At 41.4% G+C, this 20,831-nt stretch overlaps 1 protein-coding gene across 6 annotated transcripts in view; it reads right to left on the reverse strand.

The window, feature by feature from the left end:
* The window catches only part of AEBP2 (AE binding protein 2), a 43,737-nt gene extending 23,475 nt beyond the window's left edge, over positions 1–20,262 (reverse strand). For all 6 annotated transcript variants that reach the window (XR_004497483.1, XM_015628830.3, XM_033514381.1 and 3 more), the window contains exons 1-2: positions 19,583–20,262; positions 2,102–2,309 (exon numbers count right to left, since the gene is read on the reverse strand). Coding sequence is in view for 5 of the 6 variants with exons in the window: in XM_015628830.3 (XP_015484316.1) it covers positions 2,102–2,309; positions 19,583–20,235 (861 nt within the window). In the remaining variant the exon portion in view is untranslated. The remainder of the gene's footprint in view (positions 1–2,101; positions 2,310–19,582) is intronic.
* Between the last annotated feature and the right edge of the window lie 569 nt (positions 20,263–20,831).

The following is a 20,831-nucleotide window of genomic DNA, read 5'->3' on the forward strand; positions in this document are numbered from 1 at the left end:
AAGATTTGATTTTCAAAATGAAAAAGCAGCCACGGGAGTTCTACGTTCTTGCTGTATAATAGATACATTACCCAGCTTTACCCAGACAAAGCTGGAAACCCCTCAGTGTCTGTGGGACTGATTCAGACCTACTGACACAAGGCCCAAGCCCCTAAACCTTTGGGGTCTGGCACTCCTCAGTTTTGAGATCCCCTCAAAGCCACAGAATTGGAATTTCTGAGATTTCTGGCTCTGCACCAGCTCCATAAGTGTGCTGGCATTTCCATCAGCAACTGCAGGGCGCTGGCAGAGGTGTGTTACTGTCAAGTTACAGACAGGGGAAATACAAGGACTTGGGTTTGCAACCACATGCCAGAAGTCTAGACAAGGCTTCTTGGGAATCCCTGTCAAAAAGCTGAACCCAAAATATTTCTGAAATAACATCTTTCGTAAGCACTACTGTTTTGTCAAAAAGTTTCCCAGGCTCTTCATGGACTTATCTGGTTTGGACTGCAGCCATGACCTTGGCATTAGCTGGAAAAAATACATTTTACCGTGCAAAGATCCTATTCCTTTCCATTCTCAATAAACAACAACTTAACCCCCAATTTTCTTAAAACTTAGAGCCGCTGCAGTTAGGTAAGACCCGAAATCCCATCAGAAGCACATCACAATTTCCATCACACTTGAACACCTCACCGGCAGGTGGCAGACAAATCCCTGAAACAAACCCACCAGGATACATCCCCCTTCCACAGCACCACCCTGGAAACTCCGCAAAAAAGGAACTCCAGTAGGGGGATTCAAAACTGAATGCAACAGTTACAACCTCCTCTTTCAAATATATAAATACAGTCCAACATCTTCTAAATAAAAATATCCACAAATCATGTCACATGAAATGTGACAAGAAATAAAATACAGAAAAAAAACCCCACCCAAACCAAAATCTGCAAAAATTTTCAGCCCCTTTTTTTAGAAACTTAAAGGAGTCATGGATGGGGCAACAAAGATCCAAACACACCTTATTAATTTCATGGTTTCATGTAACACTTTTATACACCTGTGCACAGAACTCAGAAATCATCTCATCAGTGGTTAAAAAGCCACTACACTGGATGGATGATTCTGCTTAGATACTGGACTGAAAAAAGCCATCAAATATAAAGCTGAAAAGTTCAATCATGCCAAAAAATATTATCTAAATACAGCCAGAGTCACAGCTGTCTCAGTGATACATTTACATAATAAATTATTTAAAGTAATGCAAATTAGCATTTTTAGTTGAGTTTCTTATTCACTGAAGATAAAAGTGCAATAGCTTAACATTTTCCTTCTGAAGAAATGACAGGATGAAAAGTCAAAAGATAACAACTATTCCACTTCAAAAACTGGTATTATATCTCCCAGAAATTGAAGAGCTGTAACACACAGTGCCTAGAACAGGCAGATTGCTTGTGCTGGATGTAAAGGTAGTTTACATGATATATTCCAGGCATCAGAGGTAATTTGGGAGCTTGAAGATGGGAGGTAGTTAAGTACAAAGTTGAAATTACTCTACTAGAAGATGTTTTTAAACATTAAAATTGAGACCAATTATCATTTGACCAGGGATTAGACTGGAATTTACATGCTTATATATTCAACTTAATTAAAAAAAAAAAATTAGATGCAATTATATAGAAGGTAAACTTGCCATCAGTATTACACACAGAGCTGTTTTGTTAAGACTCTGTACTCTTGAGTCAGACTTACATCTTCCCTATTACACATTCTGGATAGATTTTACCTGTAGTGAGACTCCTTTGGTAACAGTAATTAAGATGTGACTTCACCTGAGTTCACATGCAGGAACACGTACACCAAGGGTTTTAAGAAAATTAATTCCCAGTGTAAGCACTTAAAAGACACACCAGCTTCAGAATGTTGAGAAGTCAACACACTATCAAAACCCTGGTATCTCAAATAATTTATTGAAAAAACAGACTACATTCTTCAAGTCAGTTACTATTGCTGCCACTAGTTACAAAACTGGAATTTTGCAACAGAAAATTTGCTACTATCATTCAAGAGCAAAATACTGGCAAATAAGAAAGAAGGAAAACCCAAAAGTAACACCAACCCCTCCTCGCTGACCATCCACGTGTATGGAGCGAATGTGATCCGCCAAATCCGGGCTGGAGCTGAAGCAGGCGTGGCAGTGATCCCAACAACAGTTATAGGCAATGCTTTTGGCAGAGGAGGCAGGAACTCCCTGTCCATTCATCATGACTGGCGTGGAACGCCCACTGGAAATTGTGCTGTCTACGTCCATGATAGTGCTGCTTATGCTGCAAGACAAAAAAAAACAAAACACAAAACTAAATCAAAGTTTGTATTCGTTGCATGTTAACAGAGCAAATCAAAACTGTAGCTCTTTTCTTTCAGGTATATTTAGACAGGTTAAAAAGAAAACCTTGCACAAATTTCATTATTGTGGTTAATCACATTATTAATAAATGTAGAGTTAGGAAATAGGTACTATTACCCAACAGCGTAACAACTTCTGGGCACTGGGAACAAAAGGGAGCAATGGAAAATCCTCAATATATTGAGCCCAGTATCCCCTGCCAACACTTGAGACATAAAAAGAACACGGCACTTCAGTTCTACTACATAGGGTTTAAGGTGCTCCCACATGGCCCCAGCACAATGTCTTGGTCTAAAACTAATGCTGTTTGTTCTGGTTTTGCAATATGTTTCCAGAGAAGCCAGAATCAGAAGAGGAAATCTGTGGCCAGCAGGGGTCACCTTCATCAGCCTTTCTGTTCTGTACCTTGGCATACATACAAATACAGAAACAAGCATCAAATGGATCAGAAAAAAACTTGCAAAGAGTTTGCTTATATATAGAAAGAGCATAAAGTATGGAGATGGATGTTCTTCCTCATTAAATAGCTACTTATTTACCTCTTTTATCTTGTTAACCTGCTCAGTTGCCATGAGGACCTTTAAGATTTTTCTTCCACAAAGCCACAGCATTACAGAACAACTCATCTTTGACAGAACCTCAAAGACCAGGTGGTCAAATTTGCTCCAAGAGAAATGAGATCAGATTGTCTGTGGTCTTGTCCAGTGGAGTTGTTAATGGGTGTGTTCAAAGGCTGGGATTTCTCCTACCTTTCTGAACAATTTTCTCAATGGCTGACTAATCTTGTGGGGGAGGGGGGAAGTTTCCCAACATCTCATCAGAATTTCCAGTGCTACAACTTCTGTCTCCTCTCTCATCCTTGGCAGCTGCAGAGTTGAGATGACTCTGCCTCCTCCATTGTTAAACCTCCCTAGTAGATCACTAAACACAGAAAAACCCTGCCCTCCTCCTCCCAGAACAGAAGGAACACACACACACACTCAGCCTCTCCAAACTGGATTTGCTTCAGCACCCTAACCACCTTGGAGAGCCTCCACCAGATCCTCTCCAGTATGTGTATAACTGGGATATGTTAAACCATTCTGCTTTTAAGGTACAGGTGCTGTTATTACTATTATCCTTATTTTTACCACCACTGTTTACATGCCCAGAATTGTTCTATTATAACACACTGAGATGAATGAAAGAACAAACACCATTAGTCAAAATCTGAAGACACCATTAGCATGTTTGCTCTTCTGCTCTAAGACTCTCTACTAGTGATTTCTCACATTATCTGTATCTTTTTGAATCATTACTGTGGTAGCAGGTTTTTTCTGTGACAGGTTTTGAAATAATCAGATATTTGCTTTGTTTAGATTTCCCATTCTCACCCACCACATAGATTCCACTGCATTTATCAATGAAAAGTGACTTGCCTTGGTCTAAATAACAGATTCCCTTTAGCAATGCTCCCAGTTATAAGCTTTAGTTTTAACTACCCTGAGTAATTTGGTTTCATGAACAAGCTCTTATCTCAAGAGTCACCAATATAACATATCCTGACTACTGAACCCTTAAAAATCATCTTCCAACTCATTTGCCTCCATCTGTGATTAAAACTCACCAAGTCTTTTTAGGCCTTTGTCTTCCAAGTTAATAAGAAAGTTTCAGGTACCTTTTCAACACCTTTTTACATTAATGAAGGTATACCAAATACATAGTTCCTAAATGCTACATAAACACCACATGCCTTTCTCCCACCCCCCTCCCCATTTCAAACAAGGTCTAACAATTCAGAAGGCATAGTTCCTATCCATGGAAGTCACACAGGCTATTTGCTGCTACACAGCAAATTTCCATGTATCCATTATTTTTATTTCCTTCCCTTTTCTACACCCTGAATACACAGAGCTTTCCATGGTCCCTCCCCAGTAATCTTGACTCCTTTTATGACATACAACCTCCCAATCTGTCACTAGCAAGTCAAAAAATATTCCACTGGCCCTGAGCTGAAGCTCCCAGCCCCAACAGCATTAACAGCCACTAACTACAAACACTGTAACAGCATTTTAGGATTCCTGTAGGAAATTGTCAGAAGCTTTATCTGCAAAAGTTGTTTGTTATCTGTTGCAACTAATCCTATTTTTTCCACTGTGCTAGGCTCACAATAGATGCAATTATGGGACTGACGTCTCCTTCCTGAACTGATGCCTACACCAAAAATTATCGCCAAAAATAAAGTCTGTAAAACTACATTGTGAAAGCAAAATTCACCCATGATGATAGAAAAGTTGAATATTTAACTATAGTTAATTGCACCACCACCCCACCTCCCCCCCCCAGTTGAAGTTACCCAAATACAGCTTTCTCAAAATCACACTTGGAAGTAGGTTTGGACACACAGAATGGCACAAAGCCCAACCACTTCTGCCACAGACAGTGCTGTTACACGGATCAGTGGTCCTGACAGGAAGCTGCTTAGCCAAGGGTGGCAAAGCACTGCACACAGAACACTCGTGCAACAGCTGCCTCACACCAGCTCAGCTCAATAAATAACCCTGCCTTTCCCACAGCTGAAAAGGACTAAAGGAAACTGCTTCCCAAATACTTTCAAGGAGGAGTTCAAAGCTATTTGCAGTCAGTACAAGTTTCTACACACACAGCACTAGGTCCCTTCTCAGACACCCCACAAACACTACAAGCAGACTTCTGACTGAGGATGTGCGGTGCTGGTGACACAGGACAGAGTGTGAGGGGAATTCAACGCAGCCCCCTGGCTTTACAGTCTGGTCCTAAGTGGGAAAGCAGTGAGAAAACATAACCCTGAACAAGTTCTGTGAAAGCATTTTGGGGCAGGAGAGAAGTGCACCCTCACACAGGTGTGTGTGTGTGTGGTTTCTGTTCCACAGGCATGAAATCTGCTAAATTCCTCTAAGAAGAGATAAAAAAAACCTATCAAATCATCAACCCAAAGCATGAGAGTTTAGTTCACATTGCCAGAGCAGTGCAATATAGCTTCACACAAAATCCCAGGTCTCTAATTTTACAGCCTAAGGAATGCAAATGCATAGACTTTGTGGGTTTTTTAATAAGCTATCCTACCTTCCTCTGGAGAAAAATATGTGAAAGTCAACTGATCCCAGCAAAAGCTATCGTGACAAGTAGGGTTATTAATGACATAAGAAACCAGTAACAAGCTAATTTAGCTACTATTATTTAAACGTTTGCTGGGTTCAGGTTTAATAGCCTAAGTGTTTGCTAAGGGCTAACAGATTAACATGGTATCAAAATTTTTGTATCAGAGGAACTGGAATAAAAAAAGACTGCCCATAGCACTTAAACCAAGCAGTAGCATATGGAATTTGGAAATGGAGAATGAAGTGCTACTTGGACTTGGACATATTGGACTATGACTCTATAAGCTACTCAAAATCCTGTTGAAAAATGGGAAAAAACATAGCTCAAATCCAGTTGAGCAGTAACAGCTCAATAATTAAGACAAACTGCCCTCCCTCCTTCTAGTTTGTAGAACTTTGAGTACGACATTAAAGAGCACAGACAAATATTGCTGTAACAGAACCAACTAGAGAAATAACTCAATTGTCTATAAAACAAAATGACCAGGAGTTACACAACCAGAGATCACTAGGTTTGGATGGACTTCCTTGATAGATTCTAAGGCAAAAAACTCACTGCCCTGGCACATTCCTTCTCTAGTAACAATCTAGTAAATAAAAATGCAACATACATATTTTGTTTCCTCTTCTGTGCCTCCAGAACCAACGTATTTTCAGGTGATCAGGTGCCTCCCAGTACTAAGAAATCCAGAATTAGTCTCTGTCTCACTTAGCAAGTCCCTCACTAAAGAAGTAAAGGCTGCAAAGAGAATCTGTGAAAGACCAGTTCCCAGTACAGCTCGAGTGTGTGGAGTTGTTTCTTGTCCTTCATACACTGAGAAAATATCAGGAAGCTTTTCAGAGAATACTCTGCAGTGTATGTAACATCAAAGACACTGACTTGGGCGGTCTCTTGACCTGCCCATTTTGAGATGAAGCAGAAAGATAAGTTTTACAGTCAGAGTTGTGGCTGCTACTAAGTCTGTGAAGACTTAACTGCAACACTGTCTGTTAGAGTTGCCAATTCACCACTTTTTGTTTCTCAGAATTTCAGAAAGGGTGTGAGGACAGGACACACAAGCAAATAAGCTGTGTGCACAAACACTCAGCCCAAGATGGGCTGGACTACAGAAAAAGTGTGTTTATATCTTCAGTCTATGAATGGGGCTTTTCAATCCAATATAATTTTCTATCTGCTTGGGATGATCTGACAGAAGGAAAGGTTCCTTAACAAAGGGAAGGTAGTGACAGAAATTACATCTGTCTGCTTTCTCACCCCAAATCCACAAAGCCTACAAGTAGGAAAATAATAATGTCCATAGGAGAGGAAAACAAAGTAAGCAAAACACAGACATCCTGGTAATAGAACAGAGACACCAAAACAGATTTTTAGCTAGCTAAGTTAAAGCAAGTTTTTCTGCCTTTTGCTAAGTCTCCTTCTCGCAGGCAGGAGATCTGTTTAAAGCCTGCCTGCCACAATCAAAGCAGAATGACACAAGCAGAACTGAAGCGCTTGTGGCATTCCCCTCTTGCCAGTGACAGACAGGTCTGGGTTTGCTCCCAAGCTGTAGGCAGGCTCCAGCTCCATTGTAATGGATCTATAGACCATGGCCTGATGAAGAACATTAGACATTTGAGTTTCAGAGAGTTCAGCACAGGGGTCATCCCAAACAATAGAGCATCAAAAACAGTCACTGCTGGAGAGAGCCTGCATACACAATAGCAGTTTTTAAGAAGCACCATTCAAAAGACTGACTAATTACTAAAATTTAGAACTGTTACAGCAAGCACAACATGATCTTCAAGGTTGTTGTCCCTATTTTCAACCTAATCAACCACCTGAATCAACTTGACATAAAAATCACAGGTCTAGAGGCAAGAACAGAATGCTTTTCTGAAATGCCTTACTAAACCCACACATCATTTCACCAAGTCTGCAAACACTGGCAGTGTCTGCCAAATGCAGCAAGGTAGGACTGAAAACACAGACTCTTCTCAGAGGGGTCAGAAATTTTTCTCTCCTCCTACAAATTTTCCCTCTACCAAGAGATCAACAGCTTCAACACAATACTGACATTTAAAATGTGCTCATTAAGCAAAACCATGCAAGTTTAAATAGAAGAATCATTACCTCAAAGGCATTTTTTTCACGTCTTATTTTTACCTGTACTTATTTTACCTGTGGCTAGAAATAACACAATCTTCATTATCAAGAACATTAAGGTATTTTTAGCAGCACTTTCATGTTAAAAGGTTAGTGCTTGCATAATCAAATGCATCTAGGTTGTTAATTTAGTTCAAACTCTAAAAACAATCCTGAAACAAAAAATAATAAAACCTTGTAAGAAGCTGCCAGTCATTTTCACTTCATAGAAAATAAAAAGCATTTTTCAAGCACTTTAAATTCTGTATTATTCTGCTCCTTTAAGGATCTGAGCAAAATTAAGCCACTGCTGAAGTTCTGTAAATATGGATATTTTCTATAGGGAAAAAACGAAATCTAAATTATTCACAATTTAAAATGCACAAATTTTAAACTACATACTATACACCTGGGCCCTAACTTTTGTGTACATTTAAATGTGAATGAAACTATAATGAGACTATGATTTAATGCTTTAAATAAAATGGTATACTGCACATCACTGCTGACACACACTTGGCTCTCCAAGGAGATTGTTTTCCTCACTACTGCCAGTAATATCTTCTATTCAATTTAATGAATGAAATGCCCAAAATTTATTCTTTCCCTGATTTTATTAATCTTTCAGAACAACAGAGAGCAAGAGTCGAGAAAAAATATCACCAAAAAACCTGAAAGAAAAGCAAAATAATTTCATTTTTAGTTTCCACCAAGTCCCATTAGCAACCGTCCACTTGAAGTGAGAGCAGAGCCAGGCACTGAACACATGCACAAAAGCCCAATCAATTTGCTATTATACTTTTAATGTCTGCTAAACATACTCCCTGTAGACCTTAACTGAAGTAACCTTCCCTCCGGCAAAATGCAGCCCTAACAGATGGGCCTTACACCGTGCCCCGGAGGGTCAACAAGCAGCCCTAGAGCCCGATCAACAGGAGCTCCTCACAGCACCTCCACCGAGAGCTCCAGAGCCCACATGCTCCGTGCGGTAACCAAAGGACCCAGCTGAATTCAGCTGACACCAAATGATCCTGACAGATCCTATATGGAAAAAACATCATCTTAGCATCAAATTAAAAATGAACAGCGATTTCAGCGAGCACGCACTGCAGGGTCGCTGAAACCAACGCTACCGAGCAGCCATCAAGCTGCACACTACACTACTCCAAGCTTTGAGTTTCTTCTCAAATACACACTGATAATCCAGCCATAAACCATCAAATCAGCAGATTGCCTCCGAAACCAAATGCTACAAACCTTACTTGAAGTAAATAAACAGGTTAAGGATTAAAAAAACAAACAAACAAACCGAACAAAAATAAATATCCGGCTAGGTTCTCTCTCTTTTACTAGTCAGTGAAATACTCTGTCATTTCTCCCTACAGCTGCAGCTACATTGTTCTAATCCACGAGGGAAGCTTAAGAAAGAAAACTGAACTGATACAGTCAGATAAAACGACCCCAGAATAATGGGAACACTGTGAGTGAGTCAGTAACATCTCACATCAACTTCAAGGGTTAAAACCTAGAAATCAACAGAAAAGCTTTTACCACCTGGAAGATTAAGCCACAATGAGGTACTAATCCCAAAAGAAAACAAACAGCACCCACTGCAATCATTCAATTACAAACACCAAGTCAAAATAGAAACACTGAAAGAAAATAATAATGACATACTTAGTGTCATCCCCCAGCACCTCATTATTTTCATTTCACTAAGAAAATTCGACAGAGAAAACAAAAAATTTCACTATTTTCCCCACTACTCCTATTACTTTCCATGATAAGAGGAGGAAAATTGTGGGGTACAGCTCTGGCCAATGGACAAGTTCCACAAAAACAACAGCTTTTCAACATAACCAAATTAAAAGCAATTTGCGCTCTCTACTTCCTAATGCAATCAAAGATTGAGTGAAGATAAATCCTCACAAAACTTCAAAATGATCAAATTATTAATCCACCGCTCCCATCATAGAGAGAAGGATCTTCCACCTGTCCTATTTCAAAATATCTCCAACTCCAAAGACCTACAGTTAAAACAGATTAGTAACAGAATTTCCACTGGCTCCTAAATAAAAGCAGAGGAAAAATAAATTCCTATGTTTTTGTACTAAGATTTAATTTTTGCTGATATTCAATGAGTACTAAGCAAACTTTAATGCCAACATCTTTCTGCAGTCACTATCAGAACATCTGCAGGGGGGTATCAGTACCCAATAAAATGCTGGGCTCAAGACAACTACACACAGTTGGCCAAGGAGATTGCAGTTCATCATTCTGCTTTATGTTCTCCAAATCATCATGCCAATTTAAAACAGGTCCTAAGAAAAACAGAGCTCACAAAACATGAACAATCACCATGAGCCAGCAACAAAGCAGAAAAGTTTGAGATTTGCCGGATTTTTTTTGTTCCTCACCCATCTTTGGTAAATTTGGTATTTTATGATGCATCTAGATTGGTAACAGATAAACTCCTACTAAATTTCAGTAATTTATCAATTTAATTCCCTAAATCAAACACTAATGTTTCACAAGCAAAACAGTCTGCCTTTCTTTAATGGATGAAGTTTGACTGTGGCATGAAAACACCATTATGCTTTAGAGCTCTTATAGTTCGTTTTCATCAAACCTGCAACCAGCCCAGAGACAATCTTCAAAGGAGACAGAAAGCAACTTCAGCTAAGTTATTATATCTGCATATCTAAGGGGGGTTTTTGGCTGATTTTGCAGAGAAAACAATTTAATTTTAAACCTTTAAATAGCAAGTATCCAAAATAATGTCATGACTGATAATGATCATTTTCTGAGTTCAGGAAAACCGACCACCAGTAAGAAAAATATACTGTACGTGGATAAACCACCATGAAAAAAAAGAGCAAAGAGAGAATGCAGAACACTAAATGGCTGCCAAAGAGAAAGATTACTCACACAGCAGCAAGAAACCAGAATACCTGGATAAAAAAAATAAGCCAGGACTACATGAAGTGAGAGTCCACCACTTTTAGTGTTTGAAGGCAGCAGCTTCTGTTCACGACTGCTCTGGTACGTTACATCCACAAAGATCCCCTGGCACACAGACAAAACAAGTGACCCCACAGCTCTTCAGAGGCCAGGGAGGCAAAGCAGGATAGGCAAAAATAAGTAAAAGCAACATTAAGACAACATAAAGAAAAAAAAGACCATCATTTCCAGGACTGCATGACTGAAGAAAGCACCCACTCATTTGGAAGCACTTGTGCTTCTGAATCACGTAAGCATTTTTCTTATCAAATCCATGCTTCACACTGAGTATGTTATTCTAACAAAAACTTCTCAAAATTAACAGATTCAAAATGTGCTCATAAATCAATCTTAAAAACAAGTCTGCAAAATTCTTTATTAAATGTATGTATAGTTTTATGACTACTAAGCAAACAACACAGGGGAAAATAAAACAGTCAAGGGAGAGAATTTTATATGGCATGGCAAGTGGTAACATTAAAAACTTGTTTTTAAATTCCTTTTGAAGCAGCAGCTTATTTTAGAGTAAATCTGCATCTAGATAAGGTATAAACACCTAGAAAATGGAACAACACTGCAAACACTTCAGCCAGATAATATAAAACCAGGGAAGATAGGGAAGATCTTTGAGATGGAGAAATTGAAGGAACTTAAAATAACAAACATGCACAGGAAACAAAACAAGTCTGAGAAAGTGTGTTATGATTCACCACCTCCAGAGCTGTTTCCACTCTCTTGGATCACTTAAATTTGATTATTTAGATTGTTAGCCCCTATAATATTTGGGCTCATAATACTTGCATAACACAAACTCAGGTCATCACAGGATTTGTAGCATACAGAGCAACTGGAAACACAATGTGGAAGCTTGGAATGCCAAAATATCCAAGGAGCTATGCAAAAATAGAGCAGGTTAAACATATGTGCCTTGTGATATGACAGCACAAAGATGACAATCTGCAAAAGGATTACACAAATCAAGAAACTGTACTCGATTCTGCCTTACAGATACAAATAAAACTGCCTTTCATTTCTGGGAACCATGTTATCTTCAACTTAATAATCTCCCTGAAAAGTTAGAGAACAGCAACAAGTGGTTCACAATTTTCAGTCCTTACTGATAAAGGAGTGTGTTTACTAGCACAGCTTAGGAGAAGCAAAGAAGAAAAACACTCACTAAAGAACCACCAAAACTAATTTATTTTTTTAACAGTGCTTCCCACTTTGAGAACCATAATCACTATGAAGTTATCTCATCAGCACTGGAAGATAACAGCCTTCAGGCGTGGTGTCAAGGAAATTTCATCTGCTGTAGGTATTACCCTCCCATTCTCCCGACCTCAGGATACCTCCCCTCAGCCCAGAACACGAAACAAATGGAACAGAAAACAACCAAAGAAAGATGCAAACTCACAGAGTACACCTAAAAAATCCTTCCAGTTTCAGTTATCATCATGTCAAATTCAACTTAATACAGAAAATAATATACAGTTAGGATAGCATTGTATAAAGTAGCAGTCTTGCTTATTTCTACCTCAGTGAATACTTGCTCCTTCAAGTATTAACCAGGCATCAAAAGCAAAGAAACCAACAAAGTACAACTCCACTACCTGACATAATTAATCATAAAAAGGTCTTAAATTAAGGTTTGACTCCTGTTCTGCGGGACACTGAATTAACTTCTACTTGTACTGATTGTCTAAGCTACAACTTAGCATTCAAGTCAGCCTAAGGAAGTGTACTTAAAGACATGCCAAAAGGAGTATTATTTCAAAAGAAAAAAAAATATTTACATTTCTGTTTGCATAGATCAAAAATATTTTCTTTGCACTTTAAAGGTTTCTTTTTTTTTCATTTGGAATCTAAGTCATTACTACAGCACAATAAACTAAAATGATTAAAATAAGGACTTTACTGCAATTTTACAGGGGAGCTAGTAATTTATACAAAAGGCTACATGGAATGACATTAATAGTAAGTGGAAATTCTTTATGCTAGGTTCTTATTTAGGCATATTTAATAAATTATAATGCCACTGTATGAGCCAACAGTAAGTTTTCCACAAGTCTCAACTCAAACCACCAAGATGCAGTTTTCTCCCTCTGACATTACACAAGCTGTTTGAATTACAGCACTCCTCTGTGGTGCAGGATGACAACAAGACTTTCAAAATCATAAAAAAAATCTTTTGCTTTTCTCTATCAAATATCTCGGCATACACCTTAAGTAACCTCTTTCAAAAAAAAAGTATTCATTAGACATTAGCAACAGAAGTTCAGCAAAATTTATTTAAGAATGTAAATTCTAGTATGGAGAAGAAAATTAGATATGGGAAAAGAAATCCCAGGTCTTTCCTGCCTTGCATTTTACCTTTGTTAAGGGGAAAAAAAAATACTACAGCATCTCAAAAGGCTTCAAAATTTTTCCCCAGTTCTTTGTTGGTTTTGAAAGATGCAAAACCACAACTGTAATCACTATCTTTGCATATCACAAAACCAATGATAAAAAACAAGCACAACATGGAATATTTATATTTCATTTTCTAAAACAATTCTTTCTGAACACACTCATATTGAAATGAATGACCCTGGACAGAAAGCATATTAAGTTATAAAAAAGAATCAGTTACATGGATAGATAACCAAAGATATCTCTACCTCACTGAATCCTACAAAATTACAACTTTGTACTTTTGCAAGTCATGCCATCTTATTTTTTTAACAGTAATGGGGAGAGTGGATAAAATTCACTGTTCATACAAAGAAGTTCCTTACCCTCTTCTGTTCCCGTCTCCTGCACAACGTAACTGGAGATGACATCCCCACCTGTTTCAAGGACTGCCTGCAACTACTTGGCTACTTTACAGCAGAGACCAATTTTTCACTTTCTTTGGGTTAAGTTTTTTTTTTCCCCTCAGGCTATTAGACATATCTCATTCCCTATCATCCCAGAAGTTTTCTGTGTGTATCTCACATTATCCCTGTGCCAGAAACCTCTATTCCTGTCTCGAAAGCTCCATCTGCTTTTCATCTCCCTTCTATGCCGTGCACCACTTTCCCAGACTGCTCTACAACCACCCCAAGGCAATGGGTTCTAGGTGCATTTCCACACTGCTGACTTCCACACCAGCTCTCCACGCTGCTCATTCCCCCTCTGTTCTTTTCCAGCTGGGCAGGGGTTTTGAAAAAATACCTAAATATATGAAAGGTACTAGAAAGCTGTGGAAAGATCTGAGCGAGAGTGGTATGGTAGAACATTTCCACTGCATCATCCAAGAGAGCTGGGTTTTATCTGTGACCAGCTCCAGAAATGTGATGTCAAATCTCTGCCAAACTGCTGCTCAGGCTGCATGTAACACCCTGTTTAACTTCACTGGAAAGTGAAACAGGGAAAGGAGAAATTAAAAAAAAAAGGGGGGGGTGGAAAAAGGGAAAAACCAAGACAGGTTTTTCCATTACTGCCTAGGAAATTCCCTGAAAAAACCCACCTATTAAACCTTGCATTTAGAAGTTACCAGACTTGATGATGTCACAAACATACACAAAATGCACACAGACTGGTGTGGATGTTCAAATCCTACATAAAAGCAAAACTATTTCTGTCTTACACTGAATAGGAAAATGTTTTTCTCAAATTCTATGAAGTATATTTACATCTTACTACAATAACTATAACAGCTCATTATACCAAGCTCTTTCATCTAGTTCACAAAAAGACCTCATGTTAACCACTCAATTATACCAACCAACAGCTTTAGTAATAAAGATACTCACCATACAAAATATCTGGGCTGTTTTGTCTTCCCATCAAAAGCTATTTTCTCCCGTGCCAGAAAGGCCTGAACATAACCATTACAGAAACAAGGGGTTTATTTTGCAATTTGAAAGCTAATAACTACAGCAACAATAAATGCAGTTAGAAATACTGCAAATACGATTTTCAGCAGAATTTCTGAAACTCGGGTAAACTTCTGTATAGCTCACTGTGACATGGCAATATTACACACACTCACAAAAAAAAAAATTAACAACTTAACCACCTTGCCATAAGTGCTAATGAATGATTCTTCACTTCCTGCATAGGAACAAGTGAGATTGTGCAGTGAAGAGAGGCCTGAAGTACTTTTTAATCTGGTCACATGGATCCACGAAACACACCTACTAGTACCACATGTCCTCTGGATTACATTTCAGATTTACTATTCTGCTTTCATAGATGTCACTCATACAATTTACGTGCCACTGCCAAGCCAGTCTTGAAACTTCTTCACTTTTAAGATTTTAAAAGATAGACAAAATAAAGACTATAATTAAAACTAATATTTTTAAATCAGCATACATCTTAAAGGTTGACAAGGCCTTCATTTTACATAAGATTCAAAAAAACTCTGACTGGAGCCTGGAATTTTCATGTCTAAACCTCTTATCTTTCAAACTATTAGTTCCACACTGTCATTTCACTCAGTAAAAGGAAAAAAACTTCACAATATGAAGCACAAAGAAGTTTACTACTGAAAAACTTATCGGAAATGTGTTTTCAAAACTGCTCATCTATTAAATAGGAACAGAATAATAACATTTCTAGAAGTATTTTGCAAGTCTTATGTGGTTAAGAACACAAATTGTCACTGAGTATTATTGAGTATTCCTTGAGTCAGGGTCTCTCAATAACTGACTTGTTGATGGATAACAAAAAACATGAACAGGTTATCCCCCATTCCCAAAAAAAAAAAAAAAACACAACAAAAACAAACAAACAACAACAAAAAAATGAAAAAAAAAAAAAAAAAACACAACAAAAACAAACAAACAACAACAAAAAAATGAAAATAAAGCCTCACAAGTTCCATGAAATTTGTCTGTAAGATGGACATTATTTAGTGCTGTGCCTAAGGGAAAGATTACTACACAGGTCCAAAGACAACCTGTTACCCTTGGCCTACCAGCACATCAATCAGCACTCACAGATCACTCAGCAGAACAGCTGATCCTGCAGCTTAAATGCACCTTTTTCATGCTCCTTGCCCAGTAAGGAGGAGGAAGGAGCAAAGGATAAACTGCTAAGAGGAGTAAAAATAATATAAGAACAATAAACCAGGGGTAACATCTAGGTGACAAAACAAAGATACAACACAAATTCACAAGGGTGAACAAAAAAGTTCTTCATACAGATTTACTACTCAAATTTCTGCTCAACAACTTCTTAAAACTGCAAGACCTACCACTGCTTTCTAAATCAAACAAAATCCAATGATGAAACTATTTCAGATTTAAATGTATTTCCATAACAAATGTTCCAGTAAACAATATTTAAATTATTTCAGTAAACTAAGTGTTTGTAAGAAAATATCATAATTCAGCAATAACAACACCGGAGAGCTGCAGATGCATCTCCATCACACTCAGCTCAGCTGGTTTACACCCAAATCCATGCATTTGCTTAGGTCCAGTGTTTATAGCTCACTGGATCATTATTCTTTCTTTCCAAGTCTTGTCAAATGTTTCTCAGCACTGCAGCAAGACTAGCAGCTCCAGAGGACTCTGGAGGAGCACATCCATCCTTCCAGCACAGGTCTCCAGTTAGGGAAAGCACAAGAAAATGAGCAGCATTCACGTGCTGATAATAGTCTTTGTTCCAACTGTAAATCCAGAGGATCACTAGGCTTGAATGCAGACTATTATAACTCAGCCAGCTGATCTGAGCTTGCTCACAAAGTCACACACAAACTCCTGCACAGCACTGGGAACTCAGCACAATTTCCAGGGAAAAAATGGATCAACTATATACCTGTCAGTCCTAGAGTTACTGCACTGGACTCCACTGCTGAGCTAAAAATGCCACCTTGGTTATTTATCCCAGGTATCAGTCTGGGGTTTGCTTTTTCCTTTCTGGGTTTTTTTGGGATGGAAGATAAGCATGGTGTAACAAAGTACAAAGTCTATCTGTGTGCATGGAAATGGAAGGTTAAAATTCCCCCTATTTTTCAGGGCATTGATAGGCACCTCTGTATTTGTTTTTCCTGTTATTATAAATACTGACAAGTTTCCTACAAATATTTTTTTTCTGTCAGCAGGTACTCTCAAAATACAACAAAATGTTAAAAACAGAAGTTGCTGAACAGTAGCTCTATTCTGACCACATGCAAGATTTTCCTCTTCATCTGCTTCACTTGTATTTGCTATCACTGAAGGAAAAATCAGAGATAACACAATGTGGAGAATGATAAAGAACATGCACAAGGAAATGGGAATTTGATCACTCATGGAATTCAGGCCCTCTTACCACACCCTTTTATTCATTCAAATTTTCTAAAGAGGAAACAAGAAAAAAAATCCCAAGCCCAGGGGCATGATCTGAATGCTACCAAACCTGCTGACAGCAGGAGAGTCTTTACCAAGTACATTCTCCTACCAGTTTCCTCTAGCTAAACCCAGGGTCTGTAAAGTCAAGCCTGTTAGTTCCATCTCTTCCCTTTTCTCTCTATTCCCTCCCCAGGGAACCTTACTTTACAACACATTGAGGAGTCAGACACCAAGTGCCTCAGCACTTCGGAGACACAAGGAGTTAGCAAAGGTCATGGTGTACAACAGACTATCCCATATAAAACAACACTTAATAGATAAAATATCATTCTCTAATAGTCACAGAACTCACATTTTAATTCAGAGGTGACCAAATCAATGAATGATTAATTCTTTCAGGATTTCAATATATTATTATATACCTGTACCTCCACCCTTAAGTCTAAGCTGTTTCCAGCTCTTCCTTGGTATTTCACTATTCCAGTTTCCAGTTTACGCACTCTTCAGCACATCCCCTACCTTTTGCAACACTCTGCTTGTCTGTGTGATCATCTGAAATGCACAGCATTCTGTTGTGGCTGCCTTCCAAGCAGCAGCAATCATCTGGATCACAATGTCAAGCAAGCAACTTGCTGGACTACATGTGACAAAAATAATAAAGCATTCTAACACACTGCAGCAAAGAGCGCACACCAAACAAAATTTTCCAACGCCAGGAATAACAAATGGCACTCTTGGTGGCATTGCTCTTTTCCCACCAACTCAACAAACAGGCCCTGGAATTAGAGCACAAAATGCACTCTCAACACCCCAAGTCTTCTTTCATCCTGGCAGATCAAGACAAAACTTTGCAAGGATTAAAAACAAGGCACGGTCCTTATTTAAACCACTAAACACAGAGAGTCCCACTCCTGCAAGAGAGCCCATACCGCTGGTAGAGAGAAGGAGCAAGAACCCACACACGTGGATTTAAGCGAAGTAAAGCAAGAGGAACACGAGAACAATGACAGAGAAAGAAAGTAGCAACCAGCTCTGGAGTGCACAGAGCTAGGCATAATGACGCTACTTCCAGAAAACCCCTGAAAGCTATTTCTGTTATTTCCTCAACCCAGACATGCACTTGGATAAAATCAGGATTAGATTTACACTTTCATTCTATGAAAAACAAGAAACTGTTATCTTAAAGCTCCTTTATGTACCTGGTGTTTTTCCAGAAGTCTACTCCTATACGTACTCAATTTCACATAAAATCTCAACTTTTGAAAAAGACAAAAAACAAACAAAACCTACAAATAAACCCAAACATCCACACCCCCCCTTTCCACTTGCATAAGTTTAGAAAAAAGAAAATGTGACTTCCGTGAGTCTCAAAAGTCTGATGGAAACTAAAGACCTGAATTTTTTTTCTGTCTTCTTAAGACTTTTAGGCCAATTACATGGTTTTGGGAACTGACTCACGAGGGGGTTGCTGGGCTGATTTTAATCTTCGAGGTTAGGTCTAGTCACACCCCATTTTCATTCTGAAATAAGGGTATTTGTATAGCTACAAAGATTTTGATCTAACATATATTCACAGTACATTTCTGGACCAAACCACATAATTCTCATACTTAACAGTGAAATTATCTTAATAAAATACAAATAAAATTCTACTTGTTACTTAACTGTAACTCTAGCAGAGAAGTCTGACACTTTTTCTGCTAAACATATAGAAAAACTGTACAAGTTTCTTAAACTATTTAAAAGGACTAATTAGTAAGGGGCACACAGCACTTTCACACTGTTTTTACGTCCCTTTTTTATCTTATTTTTAGTTTTTCAAGTAAACTGTTGCATACAACATCCAAGAGAGCTACGACATGAGCCATGTTCTTTGAAATGCTTGACTTAGTAGGCTGAAACAGACCTGAATGGTAGAATTCAACCATGTGTGAGAATTTGCTTGTGCTTCTTCAACAGAACAGAGCTACAGTCTTGGTAAAACGAAATGTGTAGCGTTAACATACAAAAGCTCAAGAACTCATCTTCACAGATTCTGTAATTCACGATTACAGAACTCATTCAAAGATGACTCTGAGCCTCCAAATACTGAGCCTCCTTTCATACTGTGCTTGACTGTTACTTGTGCACACGTAATGCACGAAAGGCTGGTCTCCTTTTTATTTCAGTCAACTCGATATTTTCCCCCTGATGTTTTAAGAGGTTTTCACTCGGTTTTCTCCCTCTAGAGCAGAGACCCTGTTGCGGGCGCAGGTAAAACCGCATCCAGAGATGCATTTCCCGTCCTGAAGCTTCAGTACACCCCGCTGCGCCTTGGCGCAAGGCACAGCCCTGAAGAACCCCGAAAGCACCACCTGAGAAAAATCCGCAGCTTCCGAGGAAAGAGGCCCCGGAGAAGGAGGCAGCGCCCGGCGGGGCCGCTCGGGGCTCTCACGGATCGGCGATGGCCGGGGAGCGCCCCCTCCTCCCCAGCCAGGGCCGGGCAGCCGGGGGCCCGAGGAGCAGGGGCGGGGGCCCGGCACAAGTTGGCCGGAGAAACCTGTGGCTGCCGTGACACCCCCGCGGCCGGGAGCGGGGCGGCGCCCGGGGAGCGGGGGCTGCCGAGACGGGGACGCGCCGCTCTGCCCGGGAAAGGGCGCCGGACACTGACCTGTCCTCCGAGTCCATGCGGCTGAGGGGCTCCCCGTCCGAGGACATCTCCAGGCTGCCCCGCCGGCCCCCCGACGTGGCGCTGCCGCAGCTGCTGCCGCCGCCCGTGCCGGGGCCGGTGCCGTATCCCTCGTCGCCGCCGCTGGACACGCTGCTGGAGCTGCTGCCGCCCCCGCCGCCGCCGCGGCCCGGCCCGTCCTCCTGACTGCCCCGGGGGCCCTTGGGCTCCTCCTTGGCGTCGGCCTCGCTGCCGCCGCCGGGGCTCGGCGAGCGGGTCTCGTCGCTGCAGCAGCCGCTGCTCGTGCTGCTGCTGCTGCTGCCCACCAGGCTGCTCTCCTCCTCCTCACCGCCCTCCTCCTCCTCCTCTTCCTCCTCCTCGTCCTCGTCCTCCCCGTCCCCGGCCTGGCTGGCGCTCTCCGGGCTCGGCTCCGACATGCTCTCCGCCTCGCCGTTCAGCAGCAGCAGCGGCTCCGGCTCCGCCGCGGCCGAGGACGAAGGCGGCGGCGGCGGCGACGACGAGGAGGATCCAGCCCCACCGGCGGCCGCCACCTCCGCCGCCGCCACCTCCGCCTCCTCCTCCTCCTCGGCGGGCGCCGCCTGCCCGGGAAGGCGCCGCTGGGGCTCCGCCATGTCGCTGCAGCGAGCGGCCGCCATGGCGCCTGCGAGTCGCTGCCGCGCGCGCGGGGCCGGCCGCGGGCGTGCGCACGGCGGGGGCGTGCGCGCGCGGCCCGTGCGGCCGGTGCGCGCTCCCGCCGCCCCCCCTTCTTCCTTCGCCCTCCTCGCGCACCCGCACCGGCGGGGCGGGGCCCGGCTCGTGCCGCCGCCGCCGCACGCGCTACGGAGCGCGCCCGGGGACAAACTAGGCGGGGAGGGCGGAGCGGCGGCAGCCACCGCCCCCGGCGCGAAGGGGCGGTGGCGGGCCAGCGACGGTATCCCGGTTTGAGTCTGGTGGGGATCCCACCTTGAATTCCCCGGGGATCCCGGCTGGAATTCTCCAAGATCTCGCCTTGAATCCCCCGGGGATCCCCGCCCTCGGTCCACGGATAGCGGGGAGTGCCGCGGGACGCGCCGGGAGCCGGGAACGAAGCGCTCCCGGTTCCCCGCCTCGCTCCAGGACAAATCCCGGCGGCACCGGTGTCCCACAGCGGGGCACGGACGTTCCCATTGCCGGCCGGCACTGCCGGGAGCAGGGTGGCTCGGGCGGGGCCGGGAGAGCCCCGGTGGCGGCGGGTCCCCTCACGGCACCGAGG

The sequence above is a fragment of the Parus major genome, chromosome 1A (assembly GCF_001522545.3).
Source record: "Parus major isolate Abel chromosome 1A, Parus_major1.1, whole genome shotgun sequence".
NCBI classification, from domain to species: Eukaryota; Metazoa; Chordata; class Aves; order Passeriformes; family Paridae; genus Parus; species Parus major.